This window comes from Anas platyrhynchos, chromosome Z (assembly GCF_047663525.1).
Source record: "Anas platyrhynchos isolate ZD024472 breed Pekin duck chromosome Z, IASCAAS_PekinDuck_T2T, whole genome shotgun sequence".
Lineage (NCBI taxonomy): Eukaryota > Metazoa > Chordata > Aves > Anseriformes > Anatidae > Anas > Anas platyrhynchos.
Window position 1 is genome coordinate 29462456 of NC_092621.1, and position 17418 is coordinate 29479873.

The 17418-nt window shown below is 38.1% G+C and overlaps 1 protein-coding gene across 9 annotated transcripts in view; it reads right to left on the reverse strand.

The window, feature by feature from the left end:
• GLIS3 (GLIS family zinc finger 3) overlaps positions 1–17418 on the reverse strand; it is a 185454-nt gene that overhangs the window by 22320 nt on the left and 145716 nt on the right. For all 9 annotated transcript variants that reach the window (XM_038170687.2, XM_072031661.1, XM_072031662.1 and 6 more), the window contains 2 exons: positions 12681–12822; positions 1701–1863 (listed from right to left, as the gene is read on the reverse strand). In XM_038170687.2, coding sequence (XP_038026615.1) covers positions 1701–1863; positions 12681–12822 — 305 coding nt within the window. The remainder of the gene's footprint in view (positions 1–1700; positions 1864–12680; positions 12823–17418) is intronic.

Here is a 17418-nt window from a genome sequence, read left to right on the forward strand (position 1 = left end):
GCTATTCTGTAGAGAACAGTAGCATCCTGAGGTCTGTAACCCATTCAAGAACTTAATGAATTAAGTCATTCTGTAAATATGCCTGATATGTTTTCCCCTGTGTAAATGCTTCAGAAATGGTCTAACGAGAAGATTACTGTCTTCTACCATGAAATAGTAATAACTGTTGATCTGTCCCTGTCTGTCATCTCATGCTCTGGTAGTTATTAGATAAGGACATCAGACCAGTCACACACTTGACAGAAACTACAGAAAACGACACTGGTAAATAAAAGCAGGGCAAGAGAGTACATGTAGCCCCAGAGTTTGTACACAAAGCCAAAGCCAGGGTAAAGGTTTAAGAATGTGTGGCCAGAAGTGAGGATGAAGGCCTGAACCACTAGGTCACTGTGGAATGGCAATCTCTGACAGGTGTGTCAACAACTTTCAATGAGTGGGTGAAAGATTCACCCAAAACTGGCTGAATTCACTTATGTCATCTGAAAGTGAGAAGTACTTTCACCTCTTACCAATTCCCTGAACCATTGTCCTCTTGCATCTTCCTTATACAAAATGGAGTTTCAACTGCTTTCCTCAAAGAAATATGTTTGTATATAAGTAATTAAAATCTAGTGAATGTTTTTCTCAGGATTATAATTGTGTGCTCTCCAGATTACTGGGATTTCTATATATAGATATTTATTTCTAGATATAGATATCTAGATATAGATATAGATATAGATATTAGATATCTATTTCTATAGATACTGGGTAGAAGATTAAACACTTTAAAATATATTAATAACATACTGCAATCTATAATTTAGAACAATGAAAACCAGGGTGATTAAATAAATAATGTTTTTAAGTATCCTTATACATATGGTAAGAAGTCATTATTTTGTTCACATTGAAGTGTGATAGCTGTCCTTGATGGCTTTTCTACTGGAAGCCTCTTCTGCTTCTTCGGTCTTGCAATCTGGTAGACTTCTGTTTCAGTGAACTAAGTGGAGATCTATAACATCATACACTATATAAATAATTTGAAAGGCTTATGAAAATAGTTCAAGATGTGTTTGAAGATTAAAATTAAATTACTTTCAAGCAATTTGCTTTCACATCATTAAAATCTAAATTCAAGTCATCAAATCAACCAAAGTCACGGGTTTGTACCTAGCCAGCATAAAATAAATCCTGATTAGAAATTAAGCTCTCAAACCAATTAATTAAAAATAAAATCAATTCATTCAAGTTTGTTCTTACATAATAGTAAAAATGCCAAGTTCCTGCAGAAATAGTCAGTATTAAGAGAATATTGAAAGAAAAGAGATTAATTTAAGACTCTTCTACCACAAGTAAACAGAAACATGAATCTTGGGGTTCCCATTCTGTAAGGTGTTACCAAGCTCTTTTGAAGTTTAGTGTCCCAGCCAGTATGACTTTCCTTGACCAGGGCATGGGTGGAGATAAAGGCAGAAGGAAGTTTGAAGGAAGTTCATGAAATGGAGTTGTATGGAAAGCCCACCACGGCACCATCAGGCTGGTATAGTGGAGTCCCTTTCAACTCTCCCTTCCCATGTAAACCCAAACCTAGAGCAATTGTTCCCCAGTGGCTGCTATCAACAACTTTCTGAACACCAAGTCCATTTCCACCAGTCCTGACAGATCTGAAGGCAGTCCCAACTCAGGCTCAGTGTGAAACAAGCAGGGGGTGGTCTTACCTTTCGGAGTCCGGTGATGAGAGAAGAGGTAACTGGGAAGAAGGATGGAGAGGACTACTTTGTACGTTACGTGCTGGGGATGGGTGGCTGCTGGGCTGAGGCAAAGACACAGTCCCAGCCACTGTTCCATTTCGAGTTGTTTGCGTGCTGGGAAACACAGACACTGAAACCGAAAGGAGAGATAAAACCTTCATCAGGCAGAGACAGAAAAAATAACTAAATAATCTTTGTTGCTCCCAAATGATGCTCTCATAAAACCAGGCAGGACAAAATTGTGCACTTTGTCTTGGGAATTTTGCCTGAATAAGCTGCAATTCTTCTATAGATTCATCCTGTATAAAAGATGTCAAATATATACTAAGGTATATAGAAATAAAAGTATATAAGGTATATAAGTATATATATAAGGGTATATATATATAAGTATATATATATAAAGTATATACATGTATAAGGTATACACAAAGCATAGCTTTGTAAGTAGTGAAATACTTCTATGTGTTCCCAACTGCAAACCTGACATTTCTCAAAGACCTCAACCCAAACCAAAATATTATTTCTCCCAGATTGCCCAGTAATATATGCAAAAATGCTAACCTAGCATTAAAAGATTCATAGGTTTCTGTGGAGGTTTTTGTATGCATTTCCAAATAAGGAAAGCTTCTAAATGATTAAGCTAAAAGCACTACAGCACTCCCCCCTTTGCCCTAATGAATTGTCCACAAACCCTGTAATCTAATTTTCAGAAGTTCCTAAAGTTAGGCAGTAAGACCCTGATTGTCAAATCCTTCTGAAGGTCCAGATACACAATTATTTTAAATGAAATCTGTCTCAGGTAGTTTATGTTCACACTGAGTGGTAGCCAAATAAATACTCCTGAATATTTTATGAGCCCTGTTACAGCCTGTAGGCTGTCTACAACATGAAAATGAGCTGTCACTGCTTGTCATATCTTCCAGTCTTTTTCACACAGAATCACACAGAATATCTAGGTTGGAAGAGACCTCAAGATCATCGAGTCCAACCTCTGACCTAACAATAAGCAGTCCTCCACTAAACCATATCCCTAAGCTCTACATCTAAACGTCTTTTAAAGACCTCCAGGGATGGTGACTCCACCACTTCCCTGGGCAGCCCATGTCTAACAACCGTTTCGGTAAAGAAGTTCTTCCTAACATTCAACCTAAAGCTCCCCTGGCGCAATTTTAGCCCATTCTCCCTCGTCCTGTCACCAGGAACGTGGAAGAACAGACCAACCCCCACCTAGCTACAGCCTCCTTTAAGGTATCTGTAGAGAGCAATAAGGTCGCCCCTGAGCCTCCTCTTCTCCAGGCTGAACAAGCCCAGCTCTCTCAGCCGCTCCTTGTAAGACTTGTTCTCCAGGCCCCTCACCAGCTTGGTCACCCTTCTCTGGACTCACTCAAGCACCTCCATGTCCTTCTTGTAGCGAGGGGCCCAAAACTGAACACAGTATTCGAGGTGCGGCCTCACCAGAGCCAAGTACAGGGGGACAATCACTTCCCTAGCCCTGCTGGCCACACTGCTTCTTATACAAGCCAGGATGCTGTTGGCCTTCTTGGCCACCTGAGCACACTGCTGGCTCATATTCAGCCAACTGTCAGCCATCACTCCCAGGTGCTTCTCTGTCAGGCAGCTTTCCAACCACTCTTCTCCCAGCCTGTAGCTCTGGTTGGGGTTGTTATGCCCCAGATGCAGGACCCGGCACTTGGCCTTGTTGAACTTCATGCAGTTGACTTCAGCCCATTGGTCCAGCCTACCCAGATCCTCCTGCAGAGCCTTCCTACCCTCAAACAAAGCGACACACACGCACCTAACTTGGTGTCATCTGCAAACTTACTGAGGGTGCACTCAATGCCCTCATCCAGATCATCGATAAAGATATTAAAGAGGACTGGCCCCAGTACCGAGTCCTGGGGGACACCACTAGTGACCAGCCTCCAGCTGGATTTGACTCCATTCACCACAACTCTTTGGGCCTGGCTATCCAGCCAGTTTCTAACCCAACAAAGCGTACACCAGTCCAAGCCATGACCAGCCAATTTCTTGAGGAGAATATTATGGGAAACTGTGTCAAAAGCCTTACTGAAGTCAAGGTAGACCACATCCACAGCCTTTCCCTCATCCACTAAGCGTGTCACTTTGTCATAGAAGGAGATCAGGTTCGTGAAGTTGCATGACTGGGCCTGATCACCCGCTTGCCCTGTAAGTGCCGTGTGATGACACTCAAGATAATTTGCTCCAAAAGCTTCCCTGGCACTGAGGTCAAACTGACAGGCCTATAGTTCCCCGGGTCTGCCCTCCAGCCCTGCTTGTAGATGGGTGTCATGTTTGCTAGCCGCTAGTCAACTGGGACCTCCCCCAACATCCAGGACTGCCGATAAATGATGGAAAGTGGCTTGGCCAGCTCCTCTGCCAGTTCTCTCAGTATCCTTGGGTGGATCCCATCCGGCCCCATTGACTTGGGCACATCCAAGTGCCGTAGCAGGTCGCCAACCATTTCCTCATGGATAATGAAGTCCACATGCTGCTCCCCATTCCCTTCACTAAGCTCAGGGTACTGGGTATCCAGAGGACAACTGGTATTGCTGCTAAAGGCTGAGGCAAAGAAGGCATTAAGCACCTCTGCCTTTTCCTCATCTTTTGTAACAAGGTTTCCCCCCGCATCCAGTAAAAGACAGAGATTCTCCTTAGTCCTCTGTTTTGTGGTGTTTTCTAAAAATAAGTTTTGTTTAGGCCTAGTTTATAGTATAAAATTAAATCTGTAAAGCTTACATTATGCTAGTGAGTATGTTGGAGCTAATGATTCAATTTTATTCACAAAATCCTAAAATTTAAATCAGTTTGCCAAAAGGTGAACTCATAACAGGTCTTCCTATGTCTAAAATACCTGCATCGATGCTGTAGAACAAACACTGATTTAGGACTAACCCCACCACAAACCCCTCTGCAAGAAAATGACTTTTCAGGTAACAATTTTGAATGTTGGTACCCAAGATCAAAACGTTGAGAAGTTCATCTCATTTCCCGAGTCGTCAGCATATCTTTGTAATGCCTCTGTTCCTCCTCATGAGCCAACCTATGTGACACTGAGTACTCAACAGGCTACAGCAGAGTTAAGGAAAGTTTCAAGAGTGTAATTATACTGTAACCTCATTACAGAGCAGTCCTGGACATGTTTCAGCTGGTAGAGATGACAGAAAATGGTGGAGATGGATGAAAAATTTTGAGTAAAAATATCTAATACAGACACTGTTAAAATTTAGGGAAAGTAGGCATTAGCCACACTGTTGGGCAAAGCTGGAGAAACGGAGACTGCCCTACCATGTGGCAAGGTTGGCCAACAAAAACACCTATGGCTGCCCTCTGCATTAGCCCCTACTGTTTGTTAAATCTTATTTTGGCCAGAGCCTCCCAATGACAATGCAAGTGACATCAGACATCTGATAGTCGAAGGCCTTTCCCAAATCTTGGAAAGACACAGAGGATGCAGATCCCACAGTGATATGAAAGATACTTTAAGCCAGAGAGGTAACTCAGTAAGAAAGGACTGGGAAAGAACCTCTCTAAGATAAGCAGAAAATAGCTTTTTTTGCTTGTTTTTTACTTTCGTCTTGCACCCCTAAAACTGCTCTCTTCACTTCTGTCTCTTGGAGTAGCATCAAGATGAATGCAGAGGGAAAGAAAAGAGTGCTCTTTAGAAGTTACCATTTCATGCTTACATGCAGCATGGGAGAAAATATTGAAAAATAAATTTACGTTCTGACAGAATAAGTAGAGAGACTATTTAACATTAAGCAGGAAATTCAAAATAAACTTTTTATTTAAGTAAAAGAAGAGAGAATTTTAATTACTCCTTGATATAGAAAATATGGAGTAACCTGCATTTTTTTCAATGAGAAATGTGCAAGAAAATACAACAACTTGATTTTTCCAGTACTGTGATCTTAATGTTAAAAACAATTTATTTCAAGACTGTGGTAGATAAGGCTGTGGTAGAAAAGGCTGGACTATAAACGGGTTTCCAGCCTAAGGTGGCAGTTGTTCTTCCTTGTCCTAGCTGAAGGTGAGGATTTCAGGCAGGTACTTTCTAAGTTGTGACTGCATGTTTCTAGCTAGACCAGGCTGCTGTGGTAACACAGGTTCCATCAGCACTGCCAGAGATCTGGTAACTCTGCTCTTTGGAAAAGGCTACCTGCAGCCAGGAATGGGCAACCACCTGCTATCTGCGGAAGCTTCTTTTTCTAAAACAGAGCAACCCAATGCCCACTGCAACATCCACCATCATAGCCTATCTACTACAGTAGTACCTTTTGGATATGTTTCCCGGGAATTCTGCATTTGTTTCTGCTTCTGATGATCGGATACTACAGAGTGTAAAATAAGAGCTATGTCAGAGATCAGAGGAGCAGGTAAGACATTCATGGAAAAACAAAAACAAAACAAAACAAAACAAAACAAACAAACAACAACAACAACAAAAAAAAAACACCACAAAACCACAAAGACTTGTGGCTACTGTTCTTCTGTGGGCCTTCCATAGCTCAAGCTGCATCATGATTTAAAGATGCATTCATCCTGACTATGAGCCTTGGGCTGGATTATAGCCACAAAGATCAATCAATTACAGTCACAGAGAAGGAGGGGGTCAAGTTTTCATTTCTGGAGTACCATCACAAACTCATTTAACAAAACATAATTAATTTCCAAGAGAATACCTCTGTAAAGATATTTTCTTTATGAGAAGCTAAACTCACATGAATTCTCATATATATAGGAATAAATTAGGTGGATAAGACAGAAAAAGCAGACGCTGAATAAGGTTCCTTTAAAAAATCTCACAGAAGCATCACATTAAAAGTTTCAGAATCCAATGCTTAATTTTTTATTTTTATTTTCTATGGAGCCAGAAACCTATAATTTCATGGAACATTTTTAAAACAAGAATAATCACACTTCTCTTTGCAAATTAACTAAAATATACCATCAACCATGGTATAATTTACTAGCTTGGATTTAGTACTACCAAATAAGAACTCTGTCAATTTCTACCCCCAAAACACCTCTCCTCTTATCACTGCCACCATGAATTTGGAGGTCTGAGAATCAGACCATACAGGAATAACGGTGTGAAGATTTCATTTCATAGCTCAGAGCCGATTAAAATTACATACTTATTAATTTGCAAGATTGGCTTTTTTAATTACTGTATTTAACTTCCTAGTTCTTCCAGGAACATTTATGCTGTCCTTGTGAACAAGGAATTTGGTAGTGCACAGAAGGAAGAATCTGAAATGCTTTTTGCACTTTGGAGCATCCCTTTCATATATTCCTCCCTTTTTTCTCCCCTAGGGAGCATATACTTCTCTATGTGATTTTCTGGGCAGAAATTTGTGCATGTGCTGTGCTGATCCTTATGTGGTAAGCCCAGCAAATGTAAAACATGCCTCCCGTGCTCTAATAAACCTGCACAGGAAGGTTTCTGAGAATCTGAAGATTCCAGCATCCATGGGACTTAAGCGGCTACTGTGCATTAAGAGAGAGAGCAGAAGTTAAAATTACAGTACAAGATAAACCTGTCTCCAAAGTAGGTCCAATGGATGGACCATCAGCACTGAAGGTCTCTGAATCCTTGTCCAGATGTTCTGTAGACAGATCAGAGATATAGAAAGCACCCAAGTATAGGAGGCACTCAGAAAGCTGGAGTATTTAGACTATCTCCTCAATATACTTGGGTAGAAGAAGCAAACAAATATAGGGAAGCCCCTGGTACACAAATCCAGTCTTGTAATTTGGAGACCTGTTTAACCAATCAATTTCTTTTGGGACAACTTACCTTAAATACTTAGAAAAGTAAGCACTTAGAACACATAGTGGTTTTGTGATAAAGATCCTTCACAAATAAATATTGTCCTGAGACACCACACAGTTTACTAAGACTCTTTTTCTCTACTTAACAGCTTAGAAAACCAGAAGAAAAATTAACAAGCCATCAGAGGATTACTAACTGAGTCAATGAAAATATCAGAGTTAACTTAGAGTTAACTTATAGACCACTGACAAAAATATTAAAATAGTTTTTTGCTAAAAGCCTCCCAATTGCTATTCCCAAAGCTTACTACAATACAAATAAGGAAAGTCTTGTGGTTGTAATTTTTGAACATTCTTTGATCTCTGAAGTGTTCATGACAAACATTTAGTATAGCCTTTTTGCCTCGTCCTTCCAATGATGGGGACTTGGACTGATCATTAGCTAAAAAAGGTGGACATACTGGAAACTTTCATAGTTTTCTTATCTGTGATTAAGAAATGGTGAAATCCCTGAAGCAATGAAGTAAGGTCTGGATTGGGATTTAAAGTTCTTCCTGCCATGACATCAGAATTTAGATCTAAGGTTCTTCCTGCCGTACATCACTTTTCAAGACAGATTCTTTGTTTCAGAGGACTGCAGTTTCCTAAGTTCCATCTCATCTTGAAGAACAGAACTAGAAAAAGTGCATCTGCTTTGTTGCTTACGCTGTTTATGCCAATTCATCAGTGAACGTTCTCTCTTTCACAATGTAAACTCAATCATTCCAATTTTTGAAAAACCATTCAGCTCTCTCAAAATGAAAAGTATAAACTCAGAAGTAAAACTGGAGAGTAGAGGGAGTCTGATGGGAAAGAAAATATCTTCATTAAAATAGGTACAAAAATAACATTAACACTTTTCCATCCACTGTAATTTGTGTATGGTCCTACCTGGTAGTACATTACATATATTAAGAATTCTGAATACATATGCTATACTTAAATTCAGTCAAAAAGGTGACAATAGAGATCCCCTTAATTGTTGGTCACTATACATCACCTCCTCTTCTGCATTCCTTATGCATCAAATACAACTGGTTTTTGTTGTAATGACCATTCGTGTCTCAGTAGTTCTTTTACATTCTTGTTTTCTTCCAGTACTGAGCTATCCAATGCCAGTGTTATTGGCTTTAACAGACTACATTCCCCTCAGAAATCTCACATGCTGTTCCTTAATGGTTAGGGAACTCCCACACTGGAAGAATTTATAAAATTATTTCATTTTCCCTGTATACTTCCTCTATTCTCTACCTGCCTGTTGAATCTATCTACTGCATATCATTACCTTAGATAGAAATTCCTTTGGGAAAGGATTCTTACTTATTACATGTGTAGAGCACCTAGCTCTTTATAATTTCTTTGGGGCGTAGGAGTGGGAGTAACCCACACAAATAAATGGTATTTAAGTAATGATTTTCTCAAGTCACAGGTATGAAAGTATTTAGGTGGAAATTTCATGGTATTGGAGTATAAGACATTATTTAAAATATAGTTAGAAACTCATTGCAAAACTTTTAGTACATTTCCCAATCAAATTTGAATTTCCAACTTAAAAACAAAATCATACACTTGAGAAGCTATAGTAACATCATTTGCTTGCTTCAGGGCAAATTGGAGTGTGATAGTCAGTAACTATTTATATATGGCACATTCCTATTTAATTTTAATATGGAATGGCCAAGTTCTAACTGAACAGCTCTATAAAAATATAAAAAAAAAAATGTACTGCATAATTTGTGATTCTTTCAGCCTTAAGAATTTTATACTGCAGTATACTAAGTATGCCTGAACTTAGTATACTAAGTTCACAGTAGAAAGATCTTCATTTGTGTGTTATTATTACTGAATCGCTCAGATCTTCACACCTGAGTAAGCCTAAGTATTCTTAAAAACAAAACCCTACATTCCACCATAATTTTTGCATTTTATTAGGAACGGACTTTGAATTTCTGTTTTACAAAATATTATGCTTATCCATAGAAGAGTATGTATAGCTGCTTAACTTTATACCTGTTAATATGTAAGGCTCACTGACTTCAATAGACCTACTCTTGTGAGGATAACTAAGGATATGTTTATGTATATTCAGGATCACATCTTTAATTAGTTTGAATCAAATTTTATTTCCATCACAGAACTCAGATCATAATGAAGATAATTGTTGCCACTCAGAAAGGCGATAAAGTGTGATTACTTAAAATTATGCCTCATGTAAGCATGTCTTCATAATCATATGCTTTTGGATATTAATTTTATTTTCTTAAAAAAAGATGAGGCTATTTCTATATAGCATTCTATAAAGACAAATTGATTTAATGTTGGCTGTATTTTCAGTAATTTTGTGCTTATTGTAATCAAAAGATTACTCATGTTACCTCACTGCATTAATAAGATTACACTCAGTTCAGATTGCTGTTAGGAAATCACAAAGGCCACAAGATCAGACAAGCATTACACAGTCTTAAGTTATGTAATGAAGAAGATTATCATTGTATTTTTTTTAAATATATCTGTGTTCATATATTCTGTACCTGAACAGAGGTTCTGGTTCTGGGGAACAGAGATCACAGTAGGCATTGTTGCACTTTTGTAAGTAGAAATGGACTGGCATCTAATTGTCTACTTTCATTATAATAATTAGAAATATTACATATTTCTAATAGTTTGTTTCCAAACATCTATTCTGTAGATCTCATAGGAAAGGAGAAAGCCTATCTTTGCTTTAAATGTGCTTAAATGATAAGAAAAGCAGCCAGTAAGTAAGAAAATTTTGATTTAAACACTTTGGAAGAATGGAAATCCGTTTGCGTTTCTACTTAAAAAGCAGCACAGGCAAGTCAGTTGATCTACATTCTATCAGTTCCCTGTAAAAGTTACATGCCTTATTGTTCAGAAAAGTCTCAAAAGTTTTTCTTTATATTTAAATGAGACATTACTTTCAGAGAAGATGGAAGGGTAAAATTTCTAAGCAAGCACACAAGTTTTCATGTTTTGCTTTTCATGCTTAGGGGCATGAATAATTTCAATGTTGCCATTTGGAGCTATCTAGCTTTGCCACATAATACATCATTATGTAGCAGATCTGATGAGTGCTTAATGAAACAATTAATTTCAACTGCATCAGGCTGTTGTCAAAATGAAGTGACATGGATTCAAGATAAAATGCCCAAAGCTAACATGTAAAACAACACTACTATCTTCTCTGTAGTATGAAAATAAGACTAGAAGAAATTTGCTAAGTTATATATAGCTCTTAACATGTGTAAAGGAAAACAGTTTATTACTTACAGAGAAATTAATGATAAAAACGGTGTGTTGATTAATAGTACAAAAATTGCTTCACAATAGAAGCAATGCCAAGCAAGAAAAAAAAAAAAAAAGAAAAAAAGAAAAAAAAAGAAAAAAAAAGATATATCAAAGAGTCTTGACAGTTGGTAGTGTTGTGTTAACCCTAACTATTAAAAGGCAAGGCACGAATGAGATCACAAAAAGTATGACACAGTCTCAGAATTTGTCTATGGGACATCAGGACTACAGACAACTGTCAGCTAGGAGCTGGCTGGAAATGGTTGCTTCACTTGGCATAGGATCTTGACAAGTCATGGGGCAGCAGTTAATTCAAGGTGCTATCAGCCTAGGTTCAGATTCATCCAGAAGCATGAGTTTTAACTCTGAATCATAGTCTGAAAGGCAGAATTCTAAAAGAGCTCAGGGCTACATGGATTACAATAAAAATCTTCTGTGAGAATGTCTTCAATTTCTGAAAAGCTGGTCTCAGATGTAGGTCCTGCACTTGTCTGACATACTGTCCCCACCTAGCTTCCACCCTGCTTAATCACTTGATAGGAAAAAGAGAAAGGAAAAGCTGAGTCTTTTCTTCTCTAACTCTCAGGTTTGCATCACACTGGGTAATGCCAGTAAATTTTTTTTTTTTTTTTAATATAAACATTTTTCACCATCCAACTTCATCTCAAAGTGGGAAGCAAAGTAAGCAAATCTCAAACTAAGCAAATATAACCACTACCATGTCACTAGAGGTTCCATGGTAACCAACAGGTCTTTAAAATCTGAACTTTCCTTTAGCTCTCAGATAGCAGGTGCTGTACTCAGACAATAATCAGATGAAGGCATGTAAAGGTTAACAGCCTACTAGTAATGCCAGCTAATGCATAAATTATGATATCACAACTTTAACAGACAACTTTAATTTTCGTAGTTCATGGCATCCTTGACAAAAACTTAAAGAACTTCTATGTTTCCAAGCCTCTCAGTAAAGTAAACCTCTTATTAAAGTGCTCACTTTATATAATGTCATTTTCAGCACTCCACATATCATTTCTCTCACTTCCTACATCTGGTTCTCAATTAAAAGTTGGACTACTAGATGATGCAATGCATTCTGTTCAACGGTTAAAAACAGATGTTTTTACAACTACTACAATACTCCATAAAAATGTAAACATCCTGCCTGGTCTTGAAGTTTGAGATATATTTTCACTCATGATTTCTCCAGTGTTTTATATTTAGCTGAAACATGAATAGCTATTGCACATTTAGCCAGGTATTATAGATTTAGATATATTAATATGAAAATCTCAAGTATTTAACTGAAACAATAAAAATAGGATTATCACATTTATAGCACAAATGTGTTTATTTTTGTATTTATAATCATAATATGAAAGTTTATAACACAGCATTTAAGTTCACTGATATAGATCTATTAGAAAATTGATATGTGATACAAGCATAATGAACAGGAATAACATCCTCTTTAAAACTAAATGAAGGTTAATGAATTCAAGATGTCTACAAGTAGACATCAATTGTAGAAGTGAATTGCTATAAGTCAAACACCTATAGAGATATTTTTTTTCTTGATTGTGGTAGGTCTTTTTCATTTTTCTTGATTGTGGTAGGTCTTTTTCATGGACAAAATAATTTTTCCCCCTTCCCTTCAAAAAAAAAAATCTCTTTAAAATCTTTCCAGATGATTTTGCAGATTCTGTTACTCTCATATGATAGATATGAAATTTAGAATACTTTACAAAATCATCCATAATCACAGGCAAGCAATAATATATCAGGCTGTTTTCCTATCTTTTTTTATACCTGAGTAAATATCATGCATAGGCCCTGGGGAGTGTCCCATGGTATTATCCGCAACATCATGTGGTGATGGGGCTGGCTGGAGGGGCTGGATTGTGAGGCAGTCATTCAGGATGTCCCGGCCAAGCTCTGAGCTTGATCTCAACTGAAACACAAGAGATTACAAAAAAAAAAAAAAAGGAAATAAAACACAAAATACTCAAAGATATTGAAAAATTGTAATAAAGGAATGTTGAAGAGTTAGATAAAGGAATTGACCATATGAAGAATCTTTGTCTTTTACATCATGGTAAATATCTTTCCACTACAGCACTACAGTAGGTATTTCTCAAATCTTGTGAAGGAAACTTCCTCATGCTTGATAAGACTACATGTATACTCAGGAAAAGGGCTACTTGTACAGGTAGGGCCTTGGACAGATGAACTTACATGTGATCTCTTGCCATACGCTGCAAAGGATAGAATTGCCCTATTCATGGATAATGGAGACTTATCAAATGTCTGTAATTTCTTATATCAGCAGAGTACTATAAAAAAAAATAGAGACATTTTCCTGCTGGTTTGGTGTCCTTAACTAGCTCACTGAAGGATGAGAAAAGCATCTTTGGCAGTGGCAGTAGAAATGAGGTACTGGGAATGAGTAACGAGCAGTGATATGACTCAGGATGGTCAGGATGGAAGTGGCACCACTTTATATGGACCAAAGCTGTCACGAGATCAAGTTTTTAACCTAACTAGAATCACATTTGTTTTATAATATGGCTGAACTGATCTGAAAATGAGTGCTGTCAAAAGGGACAGTTTACCGGCTACACAATGCCACACATCCTAGTCACTTGCACAGTATTTTAGCCATAAAGAGCAAGTCTGTGTATCTGTTTGATCTGGCAAAAAAAAAGTAATTCTGCAAGCAATTAATAAATAAATTAACAGGAAGAGTTTTACTTTGAATAAAAATGGATGAATGGGCTCACCCTGAGGCTATAATACTATTTTAAACAAAAGAAGAAAAAAGGAGACTTGCTGCAGTGGCCTGCCGTGGAGCTGTTCTAACTGTCATGTAAAACTGCAGCATAAAGTTTCTGGCAGATGGATGCTGCTGCAGGCTGCTGGCACTGATGCATGTCTCAACACCCTGCTTCATGTTACAGTCACATACATAAAAAATTTGCCTGTTCCTCACAGCTGTCTCAGCTCATAAGTTAGTGTATGCATTTAGAAGTATGAAAAAGCAGGGTCTGTGAATATATGCAAGTGGGGCACCACAGTGGCTGAGATGCAGATAGATATCTTGTTTTGTCACCCAAGATGATGAACAGAGAATTCTTAGCAAAGCAGCATGATGGAGAGAAGCCTCACTTAGAGCTGGAGGACTTCATGTACTCATGCATCAGACTCCCAAGATGAAAACATTACAGATACACCAGGCTTCTTCTTCCCTTTGGTGCCATGAAAATTGAGCAGGTAAAAGTAACTGGAATATAACTCAGCACCTCTAGCAAACTCCTAAGGGGAGGAAGGAAAACAAGAAGAGGAATTTCTGCCCATCCTGTATTTAGAAATGAAGAAATACGAGTAAAAGGGAATGATTCTTAATGCAGAAAGACCCATTACTATGCTACAAGATCCTGATACTCATTAAAATGACTTCTGATGACATGCAGAAGCATAAAACTGTTGCAAGAGAATGGAGAGTTGGTCTTACACATCATAAGCACCAGAGGTGTGGTGATTGTAACACAGAGATTATATGCATATGTGCATGCTGCATGTTCTTTCTGTTAAAAAATTGAGTGAGTCATCACTAAATCTGAAGGTAAATTAACTTTGTGAAGTATATTTGTTATGTTGGAACTTATCTAAATTATACTGGGCAGCAGGGGTGGGAGAATGGTGAGGAAAGGGAGGAAAGAAATGAGAAAGAGAGAAAGGGAGAAGGAGAGACAGGGAGAAAGCTGCTGAACACTTTTCATTTATTATCCATACTTACACCCTACTGTACGTCCAAATGTTTCTTCCAGAATAGCATTTATGGTTTTATGATGTCAATTGTCCATTATTTATTATGTTAATACTGCTCATATGAGTAACATGGCTTTTTCATGAAATGTGGTGCATATGAAATTAAATGACAAATATATCCAGATCCAAATTCTTATTAATATTATTTTTCATAGGCATTATACAACATTAAATTTCTATGCAATCTAGTAAGAAAATATGTATGAAAATACCTGACTTCTATTAAAAATAAGGATTCTGTCACACAGAATATAAATTTACAGAGGTCACCTGTATGAAGTTGCTTGCTTATGCCATTTTTTTCTGTGAGCAAGAAAATGATAAATTTTTAAATGATTGAATAGCACTCACTATGGATGAAGCGGTGAGCAGAGCAAGGAAATGTGAGCTAAGTACTTATACACTAGTTAGAAGCATTGCATAACAATGACAGCCAACTGGGTGTAAGTGTGTAACATGCATTTTCCTCTTTTGCAATGTTCAGGGAATTTGCTTTGCATTTGCAAAATCTAAAAGCAAACAAAAACTAGGATCAACAACAAAACCAAACAAAACCCATGAAACAAACACTAGGAGACAGCTGTAATCTGACTTTTGAAGAGTATTACACTGATTTGTACAACTGCAAACAAATACTGATAATTCAAATTGCCACTAAATGTACTACCATAAGTCTTTAAACCCTCACCGGATAAAAGGTGCTGGGCATAACTTCACCTTCCTCCACTGCATGTGATATGTATGTGCGTTGCTATTGAAGAGTGATTACTTTTGCAGCATCAGAAAGGGTAGGGAGCAAGGGGTAGAGGAGTTCTCTACTCTCCCGCTTAGCAGAGCAGGACCATAAATGTGTAAATATTGCTTTAGCAGAAGGAGCCATTGAATCACAGCTGCTTCCCAAACTAGACACAACTTCTGGGGAACTCATGCTGTGAATGCTGGGTCCTCCTTCCTCTGTTGTCTAAAGCTCTGCATCTGATCAATGTTTTTTTAGATATTTCCTTGGTAGGAATCAGCCTGTACCATTAGATGCAAGTATTGATCTGCCTGAGGGTAGGAGAGCTCTAGAGGGATCTGGATAGGTGAAACCAATGGGCCAAGGCCAACTGTATGAGGTTCAATAAGGCCAAGAGCCGGGTCCTGCACTTGGGGAGCAACAATCCTATGCAATGCTACAGGATAGAGAAATAATGTCTGGAAAGCTACCTGGCAGAAAGAGACCTGGTGGTATTGGTCAATAGGCGGCTGTATATGAGTCAGCAGTGTGCTCAGGTGGCCAAGAAGGCCAACAGCATCCTGGCTTGTATAAGAAACAGTGTGGCCAGCAGGGCTAGGGAAGTGATTGTCCCCCTGTACTCAGCTCTGGTGAGGCCACACCTCGAGTATTGTGTTTAGTTTTGGGCCTCTCACTGCAAGAAGGACATTGAGGTGCATGCTCTGGACATGTCCAGAGAAGGCCTATAAAGCTGGTGAAGGGCCTGGAACAGAAGTCCTATGAGGAGCAGCTGAGGGAACTGGGGTTGTTTAGTCTGGAGAAGAGGAGGCTCAGGGGAGACCATATCACATGGTACAATTACCTCAAATGAGGCTATAGCAGCATGGTTATTGGTCTCTTCTTCCAAGCACCAAGGAAATGGCCTTAAGTTGCACCGGGAAGGTTTAGGTTGGATATTACAAAAAAAATCTTTACTGAAAGGGTTGTGAAGTGTTGGAACTGGCTGCCCAGGAAAGTGGTGGAGTTACCATCTTCATGTCTTCAAAAACATGTAGATTAGAGCTTAGTGATGTGGTTTAATGGTGGACTTGGCAGCACTGGGTTAAAGGTTGGACTAGATGATCTTAGAGGTCTTTTCGAACCTGAATGATTCTATGATTAACAGGGCTGACATAAGCTGTGACCTTTTGGGGAGCAACACAGCTGGCAAAAACAAAACAAAACAAAACAAAAAAAACCAGTCTTGTTCAACTGCATCTGATCAAGGCATTCTTTTTTTTTTTTTTTTTTTCTACAAAAATATTGAGGTTAAAAAAAAATTCTCAGTCAAATGTTTTTGCCTATTTTTATAGACACCTTTAACAAAAAGTTTTAATTGAAACAAGTGCTTTACATTTTGTCAAGGGCAGGGAAATCTGAGTTTTCACACTTACTTGAAGAAACAGAACAATGAAAAGACAGATAATATCAAAAACAAGCAAATAAACCAACCATCCAATGCAGCCATAAAAATTTATCTTCAGTTAAAAAAAGCTATAAATCTGAAATAATAGTTGACCAGATCTAACTGCTGCAGTCCGTTTCTTGTCCTCTTCCAAAGATAATGCATCTCACTTGCAGGTAGACTGTAGAGTTATCAACTGGCTGTAAAAGACATTGGATGCTCTCCTTGACTTCTGTATAAATTATATCCCAGCACAAAAATCCTGTCATTATGGCAGCAATACATTTCCCTCTTGATCACTCAGCTGAGCACCAGTACAATCACACCAGAACTGAAAACTTGCCAATCTATTTGGGAGAACTCTAACATTAGAAAGTTATCTTGCTGAATGATGAAATCAGTAACTGAAAATTTTGCCATGCTGAGCACAGAGATTTTCAGTGTGCTGCAACTTAGCCCAAAGTTAACAATCAACTGTTCAGCCTGCTTTTAAGTTCCCTGTGTGAAATGTTTGTTCTAAATGATAATTTTTCAACTTTAATAGCTCAGTTGCATGGAAG